The sequence below is a fragment of the Schistocerca serialis genome, chromosome 6 (assembly GCF_023864345.2).
Source record: "Schistocerca serialis cubense isolate TAMUIC-IGC-003099 chromosome 6, iqSchSeri2.2, whole genome shotgun sequence".
Classification (NCBI taxonomy): Eukaryota; Metazoa; Arthropoda; class Insecta; order Orthoptera; family Acrididae; genus Schistocerca; species Schistocerca serialis.
Window position 1 is genome coordinate 285,369,178 of NC_064643.1, and position 22,444 is coordinate 285,391,621.

At 42.3% G+C, this 22,444-nt stretch overlaps 1 protein-coding gene across 2 annotated transcripts in view; it reads left to right on the forward strand.

Annotated features, from left to right (window-relative positions):
- Positions 1 to 22,444, forward strand: part of LOC126483878 (high affinity cAMP-specific and IBMX-insensitive 3',5'-cyclic phosphodiesterase 8A) — a 1,729,999-nt gene that overhangs the window by 1,276,318 nt on the left and 431,237 nt on the right. For both annotated transcript variants that reach the window (XM_050107127.1, XM_050107128.1), the window contains exon 6: positions 648 to 838. In XM_050107127.1, the coding sequence (XP_049963084.1) occupies positions 648 to 838 (191 nt within the window). The remainder of the gene's footprint in view (positions 1 to 647; positions 839 to 22,444) is intronic.

A 22,444-nucleotide genomic window follows, 5' to 3' on the forward strand; every position in this document is an offset into this window, starting at 1 on the left:
TTTCAATCCCAAAAAAAGTTAATTGTAGTTATGTGTGTATCTGATGAATCGTAGCAATAGACGTTCCCACAACCTGGTGTCTCTACAGGCTCTAGTCTTCAGTGAGTGGCATTATGGAAGAAATTTATGGATTGTCTTCCTCGCCGAATCGAGGCCATTATCAAGGCTGTGTTACACGGTATTAGTGTGACGTATCTTCGGATTGAGTAATTGTTTGTCCGGCGTTCTTGTTTTCAGTATGGACAACATAATAGTAGCAAGAGAAGAGCACGTTTATTGATCTATAAAACAATTCTCATTTATTCTTCAGTCTCAGTTGCACAGTTTTAAATACATGAAACGTTTCGATTTCTCTGGATCATCTTCAGATCTATGTAGATGCGCCAGCAGTCCGTCGTGTCTCTGTCAGACCATCAGTATTTTAATATGTTGTTCTGACACAGAAACAACAGGTTGCTGACGCAGGTACACAGATCTGAAATGACCCAGAGAGACCGAAACGTTTCATATATTTAAAACTGTGCAACTGAGGCTGAAAATAAATAAGAATTGTTTTAAAGTGATTTTTTTCATTTTGCAGGAATAGCGCACATACACGCTACCAAAGAAGATTTTCAGAATAAGAGGTTTTTTTTATTGTGCTGCAGGTGCTACTGGCAATCGGCCGCGATGACGCGCAGAGCGACACGTTGCGGTCGGCGGCGGAGCGGCTGGGCTACGACTGTCGCGTCGTGCGCAGCCGGGACGCTTGCGTCGAGTCGTTCCAGGCGGCGCCGCCAGAGGTCGTCATCATCGACTGCCGCTACCCACGCAACCTGGACGGCGAGGCTACTTGCAGGTAGGATTTATCGTCATCATCATTCATTTTCATGAAACATCAGGGCACGACATGTCGTACGGTAGCAGTTCGTGTGATCTTGTTTTAGGCGCAAGCTAATTTTTTGGGCACTAGGTTGTATTGTACGTAGCAGCATGCTGTGTACAGTCGGTCCCAATTAGACAGAAACACGATTGCACTTTAGCTTGCTATAGCCAGTTGTATGAATTTTATGAGGACTAGTGAGGACCACTTTTATTATTATTATTATTATTATTCAAGGTCCAGTCAGTCGCGAATTAAAAGCACTGTGAAAATCCAATGAAGCTTTGCCGAGATGTGCTGCACTGTGTCTCTAGCACTCCCACTGATCGCGTCACGTAGAAATTTTCAATTTGGAGTCCACAGTGAGAACTAAATTTGCCTAAAACTATACAGGGTGTATCAGCTGCTCCTACCGATAGGTTTCATGCAACCCACAACGCCTTGAAAAATCACATGTGAGATTTCATATTCTCTCGCTCACTACGCTTTAACCGTTAGTCTTACAGGACCTTCCTGTAGGAAATTTAATGTAGTTAAACTTTTTTGGGGATACGTTTTCACTTGAGCCCACGGTTTTCGAGTTTTTCAAGAAAAACGTGTTTGAAGGTCACTTTCGTACGCTTTTCTTGAATAACTCGGAAACTGTGACCTCTAGGGGAAGTTTATAACAGTACAAAATTTGACTACATTAAATTTCCTACGAAATGTCCTGCTCATTTTTCTCTGTAGGGCTAACAGTTTTCATGTAGTGAGCGAGAGAATACGTAAATCCTGTGCGCGATATTTTGATGGCGTTGTGGGTTGCACAAAACCCATGAGTAGGGGTATCTAAACCGCACTGTATAGTCTCTCACCAAGTGTGAGGTGCATGCTGAGGCATTCGACCTCATTTCATTCCAACTGCATAACGTAACTATCACCCATAACAGCAAAGTGCAGCAATGGTTCAGGAATTTCAAAGCAGGACGAACAGACTTTCACTATGCAGACCGTTGGGCAAGGAAGCGAATGTCAATCGATGATCTTGTTCAGCCAGTAGATCAGACTATTCGACAATATCACCTACGAAGAGCAATTCAGAACAAGGAAAGAGAATTGTTGTCATCAGACGTTCTCATTCTTCAAGACTGCAACATAGATGGTCATGCAGCGTTTTCGATGACCCGCTATAGAGGCCGGAATTCACTCGCTCTGAGCTTCATCTCTTTGCCCACATGGAAACACTGACTGTGAGGACAGCATTTTGGCACAGGCAGAAACTGCAGACCAGCAGGTATTAGAAAGTTGGTACCAGAAACCGACAAATATCTAAGTCAGAGTGCTGACTATGTACAGAAGTAGCTGGAAGTTCTAAATAATGTTGCAAATAAAACATTTTTGATTTTCACTGTGGTTTTGCAATTCGCGACCAATCGGCTCTTCCAAAAAAGAAAGCTCACACAAATCAGCGCAAGCGTTAAGAAATAATTTTCTTCCCTTTTAGTGGCGAGTTAATCGTAGGTTACTGGAGTAACGAAGGTATCAAGCTACTGGAAAAAAATCGGACACAAGCACACAACTATAGGCCTACAACCCCGAAGTCAATTCCTTCTAGAATTATGAATATCATTTATTCTGATGGACCATAACGTTTTTGGACAAGTAAAATCTCCTTCATTAAAGTCAACATGGATTTTACACACAGGTATCTTGCGAAACTCAGCTCGTTTAGTAAATATGGGAGTCCAGGTTAATGCCGACTTCCTTGAAGTCATCAGACCATTCAATACAATTTCTTACGAACGCTCAGTGAAAAAAGTTCCAGCTTGCCGAGAATGAGACCAGATTGGTGACTGGATTCTGGAACTCTTAGCACATAGAACTCAACACTCTGGGGTTGCGTTGAGTTGATTTGGGGGAAGGAGACCAAACTGCGAGGTCATCGGTCTCATCGGATCATGGAAGGATGAGGAAGGAAGTCGACCGTGTCGTTTCAGAGGATGGCCGGACGCGAGATTGAACCGTCGTCCACCCAAATGCGAGTCCAGTGTGCTAACCACTGCGCCACCTCGCTCAGTCCAACACTCTGGTCTTAATGGAACAGAATAGACACATGTATAGCTAATTTCAGATCTATCCGAGAAGAGCATTACAGGACTGCTACTGTTTACATTATAACGTCAGAAGCTCCATGATGGTGTTCGCAGACGATAATGTAGTCTTCAGGAAGGACGTCGATGGTTGGTGTAGGAACGGGCAGTTGATCTTGAGCATAAATAAATGCAACATATTTCGCATAAACAGGTTAAAAGATCCTATACTGTTCGATTGCCACAAATCAGTGGAAAGAATAACAATCGCTTAAAGTATGTAACAGTTTCAATTGACGTATCAGTAATTTTGCGAGCAAACAGTGGTGAGTTTGTTCTTCCTTTGTTCCGCCTTTATGCTGAATTTCTTAATTCTCGGTCCAGCTATCAATTAAAACTCTATTTCTGATCTACAGTTTCATTCTGGCACTGAACTACATGGCAGTTATCATTATGATTACTCGTTTGGGAGCAACATGCTGATACTTCTGCTTCCTTGATACTGCTCCAAATTTTATTTATGTGGTCGAGTACGGCCGCTAATTTTTAAATTTTAATCTTTCCCTCCCATAAGCTTCAGGAAACCCTTTTGCATCCATCACCACAGACGAAGAGTAGGTTCCCACTTCCACACCCTGAAATATAGCCTGACGTCTACTTCTTCTATAAAACCTAAGATTTTTCTCTCTGCCCATCTCCCTCCTCTACCACGACCACCACCACCACTACCTCCTCCTCCTCCTCCTCCTGCTCCTCCTCCTTTTAGTTTTCTTCGTCTTCTTCTACTACTACTAATCCTTTGTCTTCTCTTTCTTTTCCTCCTGCCCCTCTTCCTAGCACATTACAGTTCCCTCTCACCTTTTCTCTCCTTAAGCCCAATTACATTTCACCTGTACCAAAGTACTTTCGCCATTCCACATCTTCTTCCTAAATTAATAGCTTTTGCACTTTTACCCATGCTTTCACCTTCTACATCATCATTATGACATCTCTGTTCTTCTTACTGTCTTGCTGAGCCGTACCATTATGCTTAGTAGCGTATTGGTCCTCCTTTGGAACTCAACACAGCAGCCACTCTGCGTGCGTGGGCCTTCCCACGCTGTCGTACACAAGTGACAGTTACATGAACAAGTGCATACACTGCGATTTGTACTAAACATTACAAGATGATGGCCGTTGATGACCAAGCTGTCCACAAATATGTCTGTCAAGCGATTTTTTTAACGATGTACACACAACTGTTACTATAGACGCACTTCAGAATGGGCAATTCCCGAAAGTAATAGGACAAATAAAATACACTCTATGAAAAAGAAAAAGGACGACACAGCACAAAGGAATTTTCCGAATGGGATGGAAATCAATAGATGTGATGTACATGTACAGGCGAACAAATGATTGCAAATTCACAACAATTGGATAATTTATTCGAGAGAAAGAGCTTCACAAATTGAGCAAGTCAGTAACACACTGGTTCACCTCTGATCCCTATATAAGCAGTTATTCGGCTTGCCATTGATTGATAGGATTATTGGGTGTCCTCATGAGGGACATCGTGCAAAATTCTGTGCACCTGGCGTGTGAGATGGAGAAAATCCCGCATTGGTGGGAGGACCCTGCTCATAATGCTCCAGACTGTCTCAACTGGAGAGAGATGGCGACCTCTTTGACCAAGATAAGTATTGGCACGCATGAAGAGAAGCAGTAGAGGCACTCACCATGTGCGAGTGGGGCGTTATTTTGCAGAAATATAAGTGCAGGATGGCTTGCCATGAAGGGCAACAAAACGTAGCGTAGAAAATCATCGACGTACACTGTGCTGTAATAGTGCCACAGATGACAACCAAAGAGGTCCTCCTATGAAAGAGCCGGCCGCTGTGGCCGAGCGGTTCTAGGCGCTTCAGTCTGGAACCACGCTACCGTACGGTCGCAGGTTCAAATCCTGCCTCGGGCATGGATGTGTGTGATGTCCTTAGGTTAGTTAGGCTTAAGTAGTTTTAAGTCCTGGGTGACTGATGACCTCAGATGTTAAGTCTCATAGTGTTCAGAGCCATTTGAACTCGTGGTTGTCGAGCCGTATGGTGGGTATCCTACCATTGTCCTGGGCGTCTCCAGACACGTCTTCGCTCGTCATTGAGGCTCATTTCAAATCGGGACCCATCACTGAAGATAATTCTACTACATTCAATGCGATTTCAGCCCGAAGACTTGACTGGTAACGCCCCAGACAGTGGTGGGATATCAACCTGAGTGTCGCCCTCCATTTGGCCCGACATTCATGAGCGACGGTCTGGGATGCCACTTCTTCTCACAGCAGGACCTCTTTGGTTCTTATCCGCGACACCCACACAGCACAGTGATACGTCGACAATATTCTATGAGCCGTTTTCTTGTCCTTCAAGGCAAGCCATCCAGTTCTTACATTTCAGCAAGATAATGCCCTATTGCCTGCACACGGGGAGATTTTCTACAGCTCATCGTCGTGCCTGCCAAACCCTACCTCGGCCGGCAAGACAGCCGTATCTCTCCGCAATTCAGAACATATGGAGCATTAAGAGCAGAGCTCTCGAAGGAGCTCGGCATTTTCAAGGTGTAATGCGGCAACTGAACAGAATTTGGCACGATATCCCTCAGGAGGACGTGCAAGAATCCTTTCGATCAATGGCAAGCCGAATAACTGCCTAAGTGCTACAGGTAGACCAACGTGTTATTAATTTGTTCAGTTTCTAAGCTATTTCTGTTGAATAAATCATCCGATCTTTCTGGAGTTGTAATCATTTGTTTTCCTGTGCATGTTCATCATATCTATCAATTTCCATCCCATTCAGATAACTCCTTCGTGATGCGTCGTATTTTTTGTCTTAGTGACTGTTTTAAACACAGTCTGGTGGAATAATGTGCTTCAAAATGCTTTATGACACCAGATGTCTACACACAAGTCACGCAACTCCCGTAAATTACGGGCCGCTGATTTGTGGGCTCGGAGTACATCTACATCTACATATATACTCCACTAGCCACCAAGCCGTGTGTGGCGGAGGGCAAATTTGCACCAAAGTCCTATTTTCTCTCCTCTGTTCCACTCGCGGATCACGCGAGGGAAAAACGACTGTCTGAACGCCTCAGTACGAGCTCTAATTTCCCTTATCTTTGAATGGTGATCATTGCGCGATTTGAAAGTTGGTGGTAAAAATATATACTCTACATTCTCGGCGAAGATCGGATTCGGAATTTAGTGAGCAGCCCCGTCCGTTTAGCGCGTCGTCTATCTGCAAGTGTGTCCCACTTCAAACTTCTTTCTAAGAGATCTGTAACGCTCTCGCTATGGCTAAATGTACCATTCACGAATCTTGCCGCTCTTCTTTGGACCTTCTCAATCTCTTGAATCAGACCCAACCGGTAAGGGTCCCACACGGACGAATACTCTAATACTGGAAGAACTAACGTATTGTAAGCAATTTCCTTTGTTGAAGGACTGCATCGAAAATGGTTCAAATGGCTCTGAGCACTATGGGACTTAACTACTGTGGTCATCAGTCCCCTAGAACTTAGAACTACTTAAACCTAACTAACCTAAGGACATCACACACATCCACGCCCGAGGCAGGATTCGAACCTGCGACCGTAGCAGTCGCGCGGTTCCGGACTGCGCGCCTAGAACCACTAGACCACCGCGGCCGGCAAGGACTGCATCGCTTCGGTATTCTACCAATAAACCGCAATCTAGAGTCCGCCTTGCCCGTTACTTGTGTAATCTTATCATTCCATGTGAGATCATTTCGAATAATCACACCCAGATACTTGACGGATGTTACCGCTTTCAAAGAATGGGCATTTATTTTGTACTCGTACATTAATGGGGATTTTCGTCTTGTTATATGCAGTAGGTTACTAGGTTATACTTACTAATATTGAGAGGTAACTGCCAGTCATTACACCACGCATTTATTTTCTGCAAATCCTCATTGATTCGTTCACAGCTTTCGTATAATACTATTTTCCTGTGGACTATAGCATCACTGGCAAACAGTCTAATGTCACTGTCAATACCATCAACCAGATCGTTTATGTAAATCGTAAAAAGCAGTGGACCTATTACGCTGCCCTGGGGCACAGCTGAAGTTTCGCTTGTTATGACGTCATCCCATTCAGCACGACATACTGCTCTCTGTCTGTTAGAAAACTTTCTCTCCAATCCCATATGTCATCGGATAGACCGTAAGCGCGCACTTTTTGGAGCGAGCGACAGTGCGGAACTGAGTCAAATGCCTTTCGAAAGTCGAGAAATATGGCATCAACCTGAGAGCCGGTATCTAGAGCCTGTTGTATATCATGCACAAAGAGGGCCAGCTGTGTCTCGCGTGACCGCTGATTCCTAAAACCGTGCTGGTTTCTACAGATGAGCTTCTCAGAGTCTAGAAAGGTCATTATGTCTGAACATTCCATGATTCAACAACAAATCGATGTCAGTGAAATGCGCCGATAATTATGTGCATCCGATTTTGTACCCTTTTTATAGATTGCTATGACCCGGACCTTCTTCCAGTCCCTTGGAACTTTCGCTGTTCCAATGATCTCTGATAGATGATGGATAAGAATGGTGCTATATTTGTAGAATAGTCAACATATAATCTAATAGGTGCCCGATAGCATCCCTGATGTGTTCCATTGGCGAATTTGATGTGTTCCATTGGCGAATTTGATGTCAAAGATATCAACGCGAGGTTACCGTCAAGCGCCGGCCGCGGTGGCCTCGCGGTTCTAGGCGCGCAGTCCGGAACCACGTCGCAGGTTCGAATCCTGCCTCGGGCATGGATGTGTGTGATGTCCTTAGGTTAGTTAGGTTTAAGTAGTTCTAAGTTCTAGGGGACTGATGACCACAGCTGTTAAGTCCCATAGTGCTCAGAGCCATTTGAACCATTTACCGTCAAGCGCAAGCCTTGGGAAGTGGACAGTTACCTGCTGGAAGAAGCCTTCGCCTTCGGGGAATACATCATCCATGAAGGGATCAAAATGGTATGCAGTAATGTTCACGTAGTCCATACATTTCGTGGTGACTTCGACTGCTGCCACAGCTCAAAAGGAAGCGCAGGTGAATGTCTCCTGCAGCATAATACCACTTCTACCGGTCTGCGTCGGAGGTGCGTACATGCTTAGAGGTGCCGCATCTAAGAACACGGCCAACGACCAGATGTAACAAGAACTGCGATTCATCGGAGCAGATCACACTTTGCAACTGTTCTATGGTCCAGCCTTTATGATCCCCAGCCCACTGAAACCGTAATTGATGATGTCTTCTGCTAAACATGGGATCACGAAACGGTTGTTTGCTGCGTAACCTCATGTTCAACGATGTGCACTGAACAGTGTCCTCCGAGGCACTTGTGCCTGCACCGGTATTGGACGGTGTCGTCAGGTCTGTCACACATCGATGGCTGTCTTGATTTAGAGAACAGGCAAGCGTTCGACCTCTACGTTCTATGTTAAGGCATGGGCGTCCGACACCCTGTCTCCTGTTCGTTGTTTTACCATCCTTCTACCATTTTCCGTAGACGCTCACGACATCAGCGCGCGAAAAGATTCCCCTTTTCCGAGATCACGTGCCACAAGCCGGGCCATTACAATCTGTCCTTCTTCAGTGTCAATGGTTTTCCCCATTCCTGGCCCGTATCGTCACTAGAATGATTACCCATTTATCTCTGCAGCGCTACATACTTTCATTTCCGCGTTACGTGACCGCAACGCCACAAGGCGCGCTCAGTATTGTGGTGGGGAGTGGCCATATTGTTTTGACTCATGAGTGGAAATTTGGAAATTTGTGGTAAGTTCCTGTGGGACCAAACTGCTCAGGTCAGTGGTCCCTAGGCTTACACACTACTCAAACTGACTTAAACTAACTTCCAATAAGGACAACACACCCACCCATGCCCGAGGGCGGACCCGAACCTCCGATAGGGGGAGACGCGAACTGTGGCAAGGCGGCTAGACAGCCCGGCTACCCGCGCGGCACTCATGAGTGTATGAGTGTATATCCCTACAAGTGAATGACAAATGGAGTATTTCTTCCAGCGTCACCTCATCAATGGCTATGAAACAATCCGGAAAGCAAGGGTTAAGAAAAATTCACCTCCTTCTAAAACAAATGGTTCAAATGGCTATGAGCACTATGGCACTTAACATCTGTGGTCATCAGTCCCCTAGAACTTAGAACTACTTAAACCTAACTAACCTAAGGACATCACACACACCCATTCCCGAGGCAGGATTCGAACCTGCGACCGTAGCGGTCACGCGGTTCCAGACTGAAGCGCCTAGAACCGCACGGCCACATCGGCCGGCTTTAAAACAAATCGTTATCATAAACATGTCCATACATATTCATATATATTAATTTGTTTTAACGTTTATTTTAAATTCGCAGAAACTCTCACATAAAGAGTAAAACCCTAAGTGCAGAAAGAAAAATAACGGGAAGATACATTATCTTCGTTTGGAAGTCATATATCTTGTGAACACATTTTCTCTTATATTACTTAAGGGTCACTAAAAGCAGTATGTATCTGTGCTGCCTGTTTGACTGTTGAAGATAAATAGGGCACAAATCCTCAATTTTCCATTCTGATTAGGATTTTCTTTAGTTTCTCTCCAATCAATTACTGAAGTCCGGAATTCTGGCTTGAACGTGGTCTTGAACGAATTCTCCTCAGATTTATTTCCTCGTAGGCTACTTCATCTCGCTGACAGTGGCCGCTAATCTCTTAACATTTATTCGTACTTGAGAACGTTCTTCATAGTTTGAAAATAGTAACTTTTTATACTACATTTTTAAACCAAATGAATTGTTCCTCGTCTTTGTGAGATATCGTACGTGCAGGTAACTAAACTGAAATTATGTTGTACTCTAGAGAAACTATCTGCTGTCAGTATCGTTGGGATGTTGCATTTCAAGACTGCCACACATTACTGTTAAGTAGTAAGCTCTATATTCCACATACGAATTAATAGATAGACTACTTAAACAAGAAAAGGGCCTACATTTCATTTTGCGCAATGCTCTATTGTGACGTAGAACTTGTAACTTGTCCTTCAACGTCAAAATGTTCATATCAACCGTTTTAAATAATATTTTTTTCAGTATAATTGAAATGTCTAGGATTGATCTAGATGGTTGTTTTCCAGTCACGCGCAGTAAGGAAAGTGTAAATGCAACGCTCAGCGGAATGACGGCTCGTTGGCGAACAGACGATTTTCGTAAGGAACGTTATTAGGGCCAAGAGTGTGTGGCACCAGTTTAGGGTCTATATCAGTATGCGGGATGAGCACAGGCTCAGATCCACGTCGTGTGGTCTCACTAAATCACCTTTTGTGAATGCTGATCAATCATCGTTCTCCAACTACACGGTCCAGTCCCATTTAAGCGACCAGAGTTTGACGCCGACGTGCAATAACGACTCACAGACTGCAGATAGCAGCACTAGCAGTATAATGCATACAGGGTGTTACAAAAAGATACGGCCAAACTTTCAGGAAACATTCCTCAAACAAAAAGAAAGAAAATATGTTATGTGGACATGCGTCCGGAAGCGCTTACTTTCCATATTAGAGCTCATTTTATTACTTCTCTTCAAATCACATTAATCATGAAATGGAAACACACAGCAACAAAACGTACCAGCGTGACTTCAAACACTTTGTTACAGGAAATGTTCAAAATGTCCTCCGTTAGCGAGGATACATGCATCCACCCTCCGTCGCATGGAATCCCTGATGCGCTGATGCAACCCTGTAGAATGGCGTATTGTATCACAGCCGTCCACAATACGAGCACGAAGAGTCTCTACATTTGGTAACGGGGTTGCGTAGACAAGAGCTTTCAAATGCCCCCATAAATGAAAGTCAAGAGGGTTGAGGTCAGGAGAGCGTGGAGGCCACGGAATTGGTCCGCCTCTACCAATCCATCGGTCACCGAATCTGTTGTTGAGAAGCGTACGAACACTTCGACTGAAATGTGCAGGAGCTCCATCGTGCATGAACCACATGTTGTGTCGTACTTGTAAACTGTAGCCCCGTGCTAATCCGTACATGAAATGGGCATCAGCCAACTCCGCATTTGTAAACATTGCGCTGACTGCAAAACCACGTTCGTGATGAACACTAACCTGTTGATGCTACGTACTGACGTGCTTGATGCTAGTACTGTAGAGCAATGAGTCGCATGTCAACTCAAGCACCGAAGTCAACATTACCTTCCTTCAATTGGGCCAACTGGCGGTGAATCGAGGAAGCACAGTACATACTGACGAAACTAAAATGAGCTCTAACATGGAAATTAATCTTTTCCGGACACATGTCCATATAACATCTTTTCTTTATTTGTGTGTGAGGAACGTTTCCTGAAAGTTTGGTCGTACCTTTTTGTAACACCCTGTATAAAGCGTGTAAGGGGGACGCGGAAAACAGTGTAGTCGTCGTAACGCGTAAACGGAGCGATTTATCTGAAGTCCGCAAGGCCATGACACTGGCTTTCGGGTCAAGGGAGGAAGCATTTCCGATACGACTAAGTTTGTAAACTGTTCGCGTGCCTCCGTTGTTAAATTATACCGTCCATGCCAAGATGCCGCTAATTACAGCCTGCGCCGAGGCAACTGTGGTGCACCACAGGCCTTAGATGACAGGGGTGAACGACTATAGTAGCGGAGATACGTACGCGAGCATAGACATGCAACGCCTGAGTAACTGCCTGCCAGATAAATGAAGCGAACGTTTCTGCATATTAACCTCTGCAGCAGGTATCTTGTTCACTCACCCGTTCTGACAGTTGTTCATCGGCGACGAAGGCTGGAATTTGCACGCCAGTACCGCGTCCACGTCCACTGAGTCGCGACAAATGGCCTTTTCAGATGAATCACATATTATGTGTAATAATCGTCGGGAGGGTCCAGGCCAGAGGAGCGACCGTTAAGGTCTGTGGAATGTTTTCGTAACATTCTCTAGATGATGATGTTCTGTAAGGTGCAATGGGTCAACATAAGTATGCATCTATCATTGGGGACCATGTCCACCCTTACATACAGCCTCTACCAGCAGGCATCTACCAGCAGGACAGTGCATCTCGTATTATACTTGCTTGGCTCCAAGAGGACCAGAATGCGTTTACCGCACTCGCCTGGACACCAAACTCCCTGAATTTAAACTGAAGTGGGTTCTCAACCGAGAAACGTAGCGCAGCTGGCCACGACACTGGAGGCGGCATGACTCCACATCCCCATCGATACCTTCTAGAACCTCATTGACTCTCTTCATGTAGATCTCGTAGCGATCCGCGCTGCAGAAGGTCGTTAGTTAGGCTTTTGAGAGGTGGTCACACAACTGTGACTGGACGGTGTAAGCTAGGGCTCCGCCTCTGATGACTTCGCCGCCTACGCTAACAAATCCATAGCTAGTCGATACTTATTTGAGTACAGGATATCTACAGCATGTTTCTTGAAAACATTGGTCTTTCGTTTTTCGAATTACTGCTTCTACCACAAGAAAACAGAATGTTTTGACGTGAGGTTAATTTCTATTGCGTCATACAAGTCATTTCAATACTGTTCAGAATGTTTCTCATTCATATTATACATTTTTAATATGTGTTAATATGCACATTTCGTGGAAATGCAAAGTTATTGTTAAGTTTAATAAACATGAGATCAGCGTCACTTATATATTTTCCTCATTCAGTTGAACCTGTGACGCTTGTGTGATACCGCTAAGTCTGGTTACTTGGTTTTCATTGAATAATGCAAAGTGTCATATGAAACTTCAAATTTAACTAATACATGATTTATCATTCGCCTCGAGGCTTTCTTCAGTATACAAATTTCAGTAATTTGTCATTTCACTGCTTTGTTTTGGCAATCTCGTTACGATTGAATGAGCTGTGTGCCACACTTAAATGATCAATACTGCATGAATACCGTATTATTAATTACTCAACACTTCCTCTCCATGAAACAAGCGGAGTGAATAGAACTGTTTGTTATCAGAGGACGTATTCCTCAGATAATAACTGACGCACAAATTTCTAGCAACATAAGTCACTAGGGGTGCGAAGAGGCTCTTCCGCGTCGCTGGAGTCCGTAAGGTAGAGCTATGCATTGTGTTAAAGTGGTTGGTTTGAAATTTGATGTTAGTTAAGGATTTTGCTTCTATTTTAATTATATTGAGAAAAATAGAACGAAGTTGAAAACATGATTGAAGACAATGTGAATAGTAACCGTAATATTAGTCTTGCATTTATGAAACACCTGTTAAGCTATGTGTGGTTATGCTATGACCATGAAATTCCAACGTCATCCCGTAGCATTCTGGATTTTCTCTCTCTTTATGTTTCACATTTTTATTATAATACTTTTTTCTCAAGTTTACAGCGTTGTCCTAGGAATAAATTAAGAGTAGCCCCAATCATCCAGATTTCGGGATATTTCCCTTGGTTATAAGGTAAATGCTGCAACTCGTAATCCCTTCAGATTTATTCTCACAAGGGAACCTCCCCATCGCACCCCCCTCAGATTTAGTTATAAGTTGGCACAGTGGATAGGCCTTGGAAAACTGAACACACATCAATCGAGAAAACAGGAAGAAGTTGTGTGGAACTATGAAAAAAATAAGCAAAATATACAAACTGAGTAGTCCATGCACACGATAGGCAACATCAAGGTTAGTATGAGCCGAGGAGCACTGTGGTCCCGTGGTTAGCGTGAGCAGCTGCGGAACGAGAGGTCCTTGGTTCAAGTCTTCCCTCGAGTGCAAATTTTACTTTCTTTATTTTCGCAAAGGTATGATCTGTCGTTCGTTCATTGACGTCTCTGTTCACTGTAATAAGTTTAGTGTCTGTGTTTTGCGACCGCACCGCAAAAGCGTGAGATTAGTAAACGAAAGGACGTGCCTCTCCAATGGGAACCGAAAACATTTGATCGCAAGGTCATAGATCAACCGATTCCTCCACAGGAAAACACGTCTGATATATTCTATACGACACTGGTGACGGCCTGTGCCTCACATGACAGGAATATGCTGTCGACCCACCTAACTTGTACACTTGGCGAATGGGTAAAAAGGTTCTTGTACCTTGCCCGATTTGGGTTTTTCCCGTGGATTTGATAATCACGGCCAAGAGTTTGTCACATAAACTGCAACAAATGAATGTAACAGTTTCACAGTCGCACAGTTTTCTCTGTACTCTGTCAAAACATGTTTTTAACGTTCTCAAATTTTTCCGTGTGTAGACCGTCAAATCCTGCATATGTCCAAGCAAATCTGAACATGTCCTGGAATTTTGGAGAGTGAAGTTGATTATGTGTGAATGCTTGAACTTTGATAATTGTCTGAAAATAAAAAAAATAAATTTTTTACTGGAGGGAAGACTTGAACCAAGGACCTCTCGTTCTGCAGCTGCTCACGCTAACCACGGGACCACGGTGCTCCTCGGCCCATACTAACCTTGATGTTGCCTATCTTGCGCATGGACTACTCAGTTTGTATATTTTGCTTATTTTTTTCATAGTTCCACACAACTTCTTCCTGTTTTCTCGATTGATGTGTGTTCAGTTTTTCAAGGCCTATCCACTGTGCCAACTTATAACTAAATCTGAGAGGGGTGCGATGGGGAGGTTCCCTTGTCAATTGGGAAGTTGTTTGCGCCACCTCCAGCTCGACAGGTAACTGGCTGAAAAAAAACCATGTCCCTGTATTGCGCAGCATCGCACACAACATGCTCTGCTCCTTGGGATATGGAACATAAGAGAAGTCTAATACTCCAAAGGATAGAGAGGGCTGTTTGACATACAGCCCATTCTTTTTATCATGCCCAGCATAATTGATATACAGGGCCTAAACTAGAAAAATATTTACTGACACAATTATGTTGAATGCGCACAGTTCTGAGTCTTTAGATCCATATTGACAACAACAGATAAAAAAATTCTTCTTGAAGTGTCTTCCAAAACTAATCAGGTAACACCATAGAAATTGAATAGCTGTTCAGAAAATTTACTGTGGCAAGATCAATGATTTTTGAACACTGTAGTAAACAATACTGTTTTGCAAAACTTCAATAACTGGAAAGCAAATAATCAAGTCCCTTTCTGGACGATATAAGTCGTGGAACAAAAGTTAAAGTTCTGACAAATCACAATGGAGCTCACACTTCATGAATAGTAAGTCTGTACCGAACACGAGTAGTGAAAAAGTTAATGTTCCTAGCTACAATTACCGAGCCGATGACGAAGTTCAGATGCGCCGAGTTGATGAAGTCCAATGCCGTGATCTTCACAGCGTCTGTACAAAAATAGTATAGTATTTTTGTACAGACCCAATAATACCTTCTGAAGAAGGGCACCAAGTACCCGAAACCGGCAAAGAAATTAAATTTCTTTAATGAAACTGGCTGCTTATTATGTCGATGTTTGCAATGATGTTTACCTTATTTAATTACATTACAATGTTTTGAAGTTATAATTACACAAAATGAAAACTTTTTCGTATAAGGCCATCTTTGTTTTATTTAACAGTAAGAGTTTTTAAGCCTCACGATTGATCCCTTTCAACTACTTCTCATTTTCAAGCGAACCGTCATTACACTTGAGTACTTCTAGCATTTCACGCTCGTGAATAGTGTTAGTCACAGATTAGCCAGTGAATGTTATTTAAGATAGATAAATCAACGAACTTGCACTAAAAAGGTTCCTTTTGGTAAATTACCGTGGCTGTGTACCCACGCTCAGAAAAAATTTATTTTAGCGTGCACTGAAGATCAGACATTGTTGTTAACCGAATGGGCAAAATTTTACTATGTATTTTACAAATCGGGACCACTTCCTTAGTGCTTGAAACGCATCTTGTATCAGTCAGGAACCTGAAACCTTAAAAATCACACTATATGTGTGTACTTTTCTCTTTCTCATTGGCTGCAAAAATTATGTGTTTGTAGGTAGCAAACATACTGCTCAGATCTGAAATATGAAATGTGTTACTAAGCGGAGTGGCTCTATGAAAAAAAAGTTGTACTCCTAACCCACACACTAATCTCCAACGTAAACATTGCCATATTGCTTTTACGAGATCTATTTAGGCTGATGGTGGAATAATTGCATCAGCAAGTTGGATTACCTCTCTAAAAGTTTAGCCTGACAATCTGACGAATGATAACAACTTGTACTCTGTTCACCGTGAGTTTAACACATAACTAAACTTCGCGCTATTCATTTCTCCGGGCTTGTTGTTAACTCATCGGAGTATCCTTCCCGCGGAAGGTAAACCACGCCCTGTTAAGTACAGTCAAGTTACATTATGAGACCTATGTTGCTGCAACATAGGTCGACCTGTCAGTTGGTGTGATTCGTAAAAACGATGTACAGCAGGAAGACACTATAACTTTTAATTCTATGTATTACAGTTTGTATGAACAGTGACATAAGATACGGTTAGACGCCGTGACAGCAACGAATTTTTTCCTAAAATCTTCTCGGAGTCATTAATCATAGTCCATTTCTCGGTGTTTTTTAATTATTTTCCGTTTCTTTGCTTCGTTATAAAACGTGAAGCAATTTCATACATTTTCACAGCTCATAGACTTACCAACGATAACATCACATGAGCATGACTCGCGGACAGAAAGCAACTGTCCACTGAGATTTGAAACCGTATCTACGTGGATAAAACATTTAAGTTGATCTTCACCAAAAGCAGTGAACTCTTACAAAGTTGTAGCGATTCACACTCTGTCATTCTTGCCGTAATAACAACGAAGTAGTAACTGACACGTTAAGTAGGGCCTGTTTGAAGTTCCCTCACAATGTCTGGTGTAGGTCAACTCCGCCTGACGTCCAATCGCTGACAGAGTTGGTGGGTTTATGCTTCAATTAGGTACGAGCCTACAATGTACAAAGAGTATTCTACCCCTCATAGATTCAATGAGTGTCAGAAGAGAACGGAATTTAAAGAAAAATCAGAGCACAGCAGAATACGGAAGTTCGTAAAAATGCCAAGTGAACGTGAATTTACGGTGTCTGTGAAGTTCACTTGGTTATGAATTCGTAATGTAACGTTTCATAAATGTAACCATGAAACATGCCAAATGTGAAATGTAAAAATGGCAATAATTTTACAAATATTGTACCCGTTCTGTGACCGCTTGACAAACTTTCATGGCATTTTCTTTTGGCTGAGCTTCAGTGTTTTTGCCAAGATAATTGAAGCAGTGAGGAGATTTTTAGCTTAAGAGAGACAGGGAATTTGTGCTTAGCTGTTACTGTTCGCAAATTCGCATGTAAAAAAATATTCTAGAATTGTCCTGAGAGGAAGGAAAAGTAGATGATCTCTCTATTAACGAGGACATATCTCAAGAAAGTATTAGTGTTTCCTTCTTTACGCTGAAGACAGGAATGTGTAGCGAGGCTGTTGCGCTTATCAGGTTTTTACATAGCACAAAGAGTTTTCAGGGAACAGTGGTTGTACGTTACGAAACTCCGCGTATCAAAATGTCAGAGGTATCGGACGCGGACTTCCGCCATCCCAAATGGACCACTGTCAGCACCAGGAGCCCGATCCTGCCCAGGCTTCGTGTTCGGTAGGATAGCGTTTGTCGCCGCACACAGCGCATGTGCGAGCTAATAACTAGACACCCCGACGACGAAGACGACGGGGAGCAGGAGGAGAAATACATCGAAAATGAAGAGGAGAAAGGGTAAAAACTGTCATTAAAAGGAAGGCTGGGAGGAAAGATGAAGTTTAATGGCCTCTCGACATCGAAATCAGGCAGGCGGAACAAAAACTCTGGTTTAACAATAGTCGGGAAGCAAATTGGCCATGCCATATGTAGGAGCATCGTTGGCTCACGTCGTGTTGCGTGGAAAGACGCAGAGAGATGTAGTGCTCGATTCAAAAACGGGAAACGGGAACAGTCTTCTCACTGGCGAGATATAATTAATTGCGTTCCACAAGATTCAATCCGAGATCCAGTGTTGTTTACTCATATACGTAAATGAACTTACGTTTGATACCCAACAAATAGATTTTGTTTGCAGAGAACGCGAATGTTATAACCAATAACAATAAATATACAGCAACATAAGATCGTTAAGACAGCCATTTCTAATGTAAAAGAAAAGAACTCAATACATTCATGTTTGCATCTCAAAGGGCACATCATTGTAAAGGCAGTATAGGGAGAAGACTTCTGAATTTACGCATAGCTTAAAATTTTATTACATAAATGTTGGTAAGACTGTAACTCGAGAAAACATATTCTGGAGCTTCTCCAGGAACTACAATTATGTCATCAGTGCAATATTTTGTGTTGCCTCCTGCATCCCCATGCTATTGTCATAACAGTGGAATTTTCTGCTTACTATAATCAGGGATATTAGTAAATATTTGCAGTGTTTCATATTGCAGCCACTACTACTTGGACTAGACCACAACGATGTTCTTGTTTTCGCTAATCTCTATGTATAAAAGGCAATGTTCCGAGTGACAGACACACTGACTGATCATCACCCAGTCCAGAACACTAAGAATAGAAACTTGAAATTTGCAAAGGGCGTTGATCTTATGTTGTAGGCGTCGTTTAAGAAGGCATTTGTTTGAAACTCCTCCCCTAAGCGGATCAAATAGGTGATGAAATGTTTTTTTAAATATGTCGCTATTAAGACCATTTTTAAGCTAAACCTACGAAAATTTGTATTTGGTTTCTCGGTCAGAAATAAAGAAATACATGTTTCAGCATTTTTAGAAGTTCAACCACTACGGGGATGAAGCAGTGTACCCTTCTTTTAAAAATCAGTAGTGGTTCCTTAATAAAGTGTTTTTAAAGCTGTTTCTATGGAAATTGATATTTGACTTCTAGCTTACAGATAAATAATATGTGTTTCATTGTTTTTGGAAATTCAGCTCCTAAGGGGGTGAAATAAGGAATGAAATGTTTTATGAAAATATTTCACTACGAAAGCATTTTTAAAGCTGAATCTATTAAAATGTGTATTGGCTTTTAGACTACAAATAAAAAATAAGTGTTTCACTGTTTTTGGAAATTCAGCCTCTAAGGGGGTGAAATAGGGGCTGAAAGTTTTTATGGAAATATTTCATTATGCAAGCATTTTTTAAGCTAAATCTCTGTTCTTGGAAATTCAACCCCTAAAGGGATGATATAGGGTAAGAAATATTTTAAGAAACGTTTCATTGCGAGAGCATTTTTAAAGTTAAATTGTTGAAAATTAGAATTGGGCTTATCAGATCGAAATAAAAAAGTGTTTCCATGATTCTGGTAATTCAACCCTTAAGGGGGTGGAATAGGGCCAGGCAGATTTGCCGACTTATCATTGTCTAGCCCAAACCGCTAAGAACAGAAACTAGAAATCTGGAGAGGTTATTGCCTTACACTGTGGGCATCATTTAGGAAGGAAGTGTTCGAAAGCCCACTTCTAAGGGAGTGAAATAGGGGATGAAAATATATCACTGTTAAGAAAACTTTGAAGCTAATAGTTTGAAAATTGGCATTTGTTTTCTCAGTCAGAAATTAAAAAAAAGTGCTCAGCATTTTGGGAAGTCCAACGACTAAGTGGATAAAATAGTGGGTGAAAGTTTTTTTGAAAATAAATCATTATTGAAGAACTACTGAAACATTTTTAAAGCAACATCTGTGCAAACTGGTATTTGATTTCTCAGTCAGAAATAAAAATTACATCATCCAGTGTTTTTGGAAATTCAAACCGTAAGGGAGTGAAGTAGGGGATGCAAGTTTTTGTAAAATTATTTGTTATGAAACCCTTTCCATAGCTTAATCTATGAAAATCTGTGTTTGTCATATGTGTATCACTATTTTTGGAATTCAGACCTCAAGGGGTTGGAATAGGGGATGAAAATTTATAAGAAAATGTATTGTTATATTAAAAAAAAGCTCGATCCACGAAAATTATATTTCATTTCTCGGTTGGATATAAATAAATATGTGTTAGGGGCTGAAAATTTCTCTGAAAATGTCACCAGAAGAATTCGAAAGATATGACTAATAAAAACAATGAACACCAGTGATCAGAATCGCTGTTTGGTCAGAAATACACTCTGAAAAGAGCGTGGTTTAGAAGCCTTCATTACCGTGGAAAGTTTAGAAGGTTTTGCAATTTGTGGACTAAATCAAAGGAAGCCATTTAACAGTCACCCCGACAAACTGACTTTGTCAGAATTGGAAAGAAAAAGGAAAGGCTCATAATACATTAATTTTTCTTTGTGCCTAATATACAGGGTGACAATTATTGAACTACACGAAATAAAATCGTCATAACTTCTGAATGGATGGTTTGCGTTAGGACGTTCAAACTGCACCGCTGGCCGCGGGGTATGATGGGAATTAGTATGCTCATACGTACGCGTCTTGTTGTTGTCGGTCATTTGCATGTGAAAATGTCACGCTCCAGCGTGCCTGAGCGTAGAGCGCTTGCGAAGGTCTACTATGCGAGCAATAACAACCCAACTGGGTTCAAAGGAAGTTTGAGATCGTGCTCAAGCTGAACACAACAGGTCAAAGTGTGCTAACAATCAATAATTTGATTCGCAAGTTTGAGAGAACGGGTAGTGTTCGTGATAATAGAGCTGGCAATGTCGGTCGTCAAAAAACAGTGAAAATGCCTGAAAACATCTAAAAGACACACACTGTGTTTCAAACCAGCCCCATGAAATCGATCAGGCGAGATGCACAACAGGTGGGAATCAACCGGGAGACACTGCGACAAATTGTTGTAGAAGACCTGCATCTCTTCCCATAGAAAAATCAAACCCATGAACCATTACGCCCCAGAGCCACGGAACAGTGGTTGTGTATCGCCAACACTACTGTCCACAGAACTGACGAACATGACTTTGATGTGAATGTGGTTTGGTTTAGCGTTTGGATGGGTCGACAGTAGGCAAAACTGGTGCATTTGGTGGACTGAGAATCCGCATTTCGCGATCGAGAAGTATCATAACCTTCAACGGGTGACTGTGTGGTGTGCAATGTCCAATCACGGAATAATCGGTGCGATATTCCATGATGGCACAGTGACTACCGTACGGTACGTGAATGTTTTGGAAGGTGATTTCATCCTCATTATCCAAAGTGACCTTGATTTCAACAAGAAGTGATTCATGCATGACGGAGCTCGACTCTGTCGAAGCAGGAGAGTATCTGACGTCCTGGTGGAGCACTTTTTGGGACCGCGTTCTGGCTCTGGGGTACCCGGAGGCTACTGGCATAAGACTCGATTGGACGCCATATTCTAGGGTTCTGAACACATGCGACTCCTTTTTTGTGGCACTGTATTAAAGCCAATGTCTACAGCAATAACCCCAAAGCCATTGCTGAGCTGAAAAGAGCCATTCAGAAGGTCACCCATAGCATCGATGTTTTAACACTTCAGCGGGTCATGCAAAACTTCCTTATTCGTCTGGGCAACATCACCGCCAATGACGGCAGGAATATCGCAAATGTCATAACCTAAACCCGAGTATCTGTAGTGACGTTTACATGTTGAATTAAGTGTGTGTACGCCGTAGTTTGTGACTAATCTATGTTTTTTTTCATATTGTTCAATAATTTATGAAATTATTTATGGTGTCACCACTACGCAAACGAGAGCGAAACAGCGGGTGCTGAGCTAATCAGCCGGCCGCTGTGGCCGAGGTGTTCTAGGCGCTTCAGTCCGGAATCGCGCTACTGCTACGGTCGCAGGTTCGAATACTGCCCTCGTCATGGGTGTGTGTGATGTCCTTATGTTAGTTACTTTTAAGTAGTTCTAAGTCTAGGGGACTGATGACAGATGTTAAGTCCCATAGTGCTTAGAGCCATTTGAACCTTTTTTTTTTGAGTTAGTCGTCCATAACCAGACTAAGTAGACGATAAATGTAACAAGTTCTTTAGTCTTTTTTGTTTTTGTTTTCTGTTATTCCTTAATTGCTTGTATATTATTCTGGGAGATGTGGTCCATCTATGCAACGAAATGTAACGCTGTTTTTATCTTGCCATACAAATTCCCTTGCTATTTTTGTGAAGCACCTCCAGCGCTCTGTAATACATATGCGTTTTATGTATATAATGATTACATTACATAATCTTTTCACATATGTTACTATATTACAGATTTTCGTTATTCTCTTATAGTTAGATGAGAAACAACTTTTTGAAGGGCAAGTTTTGTAAGGCCAAATTATTATTTGGCTCTACTTATGATTTTGCGAACTTATTATTCCATAAGTGTCGCCCTGTAGCAGTAGTTAGTTACTATGCGCATGTCAGGATGTCCGATTTTTGGCGTTTCCATGCGGTACGGCGGCGTAGGGCTGAAACACAAGAATCAGTGTGCACTATAGTTGTAGACTATCAACATGCGTCCGGACAGCGTGAGCAGCGCTTTACTCGTAAAGTCGTTTCATCAAAACAGCAGCAGTTCTTTGCCTCTTCGCAAGTGTCAATTCAGTAAAGGAATACGGATAGGTC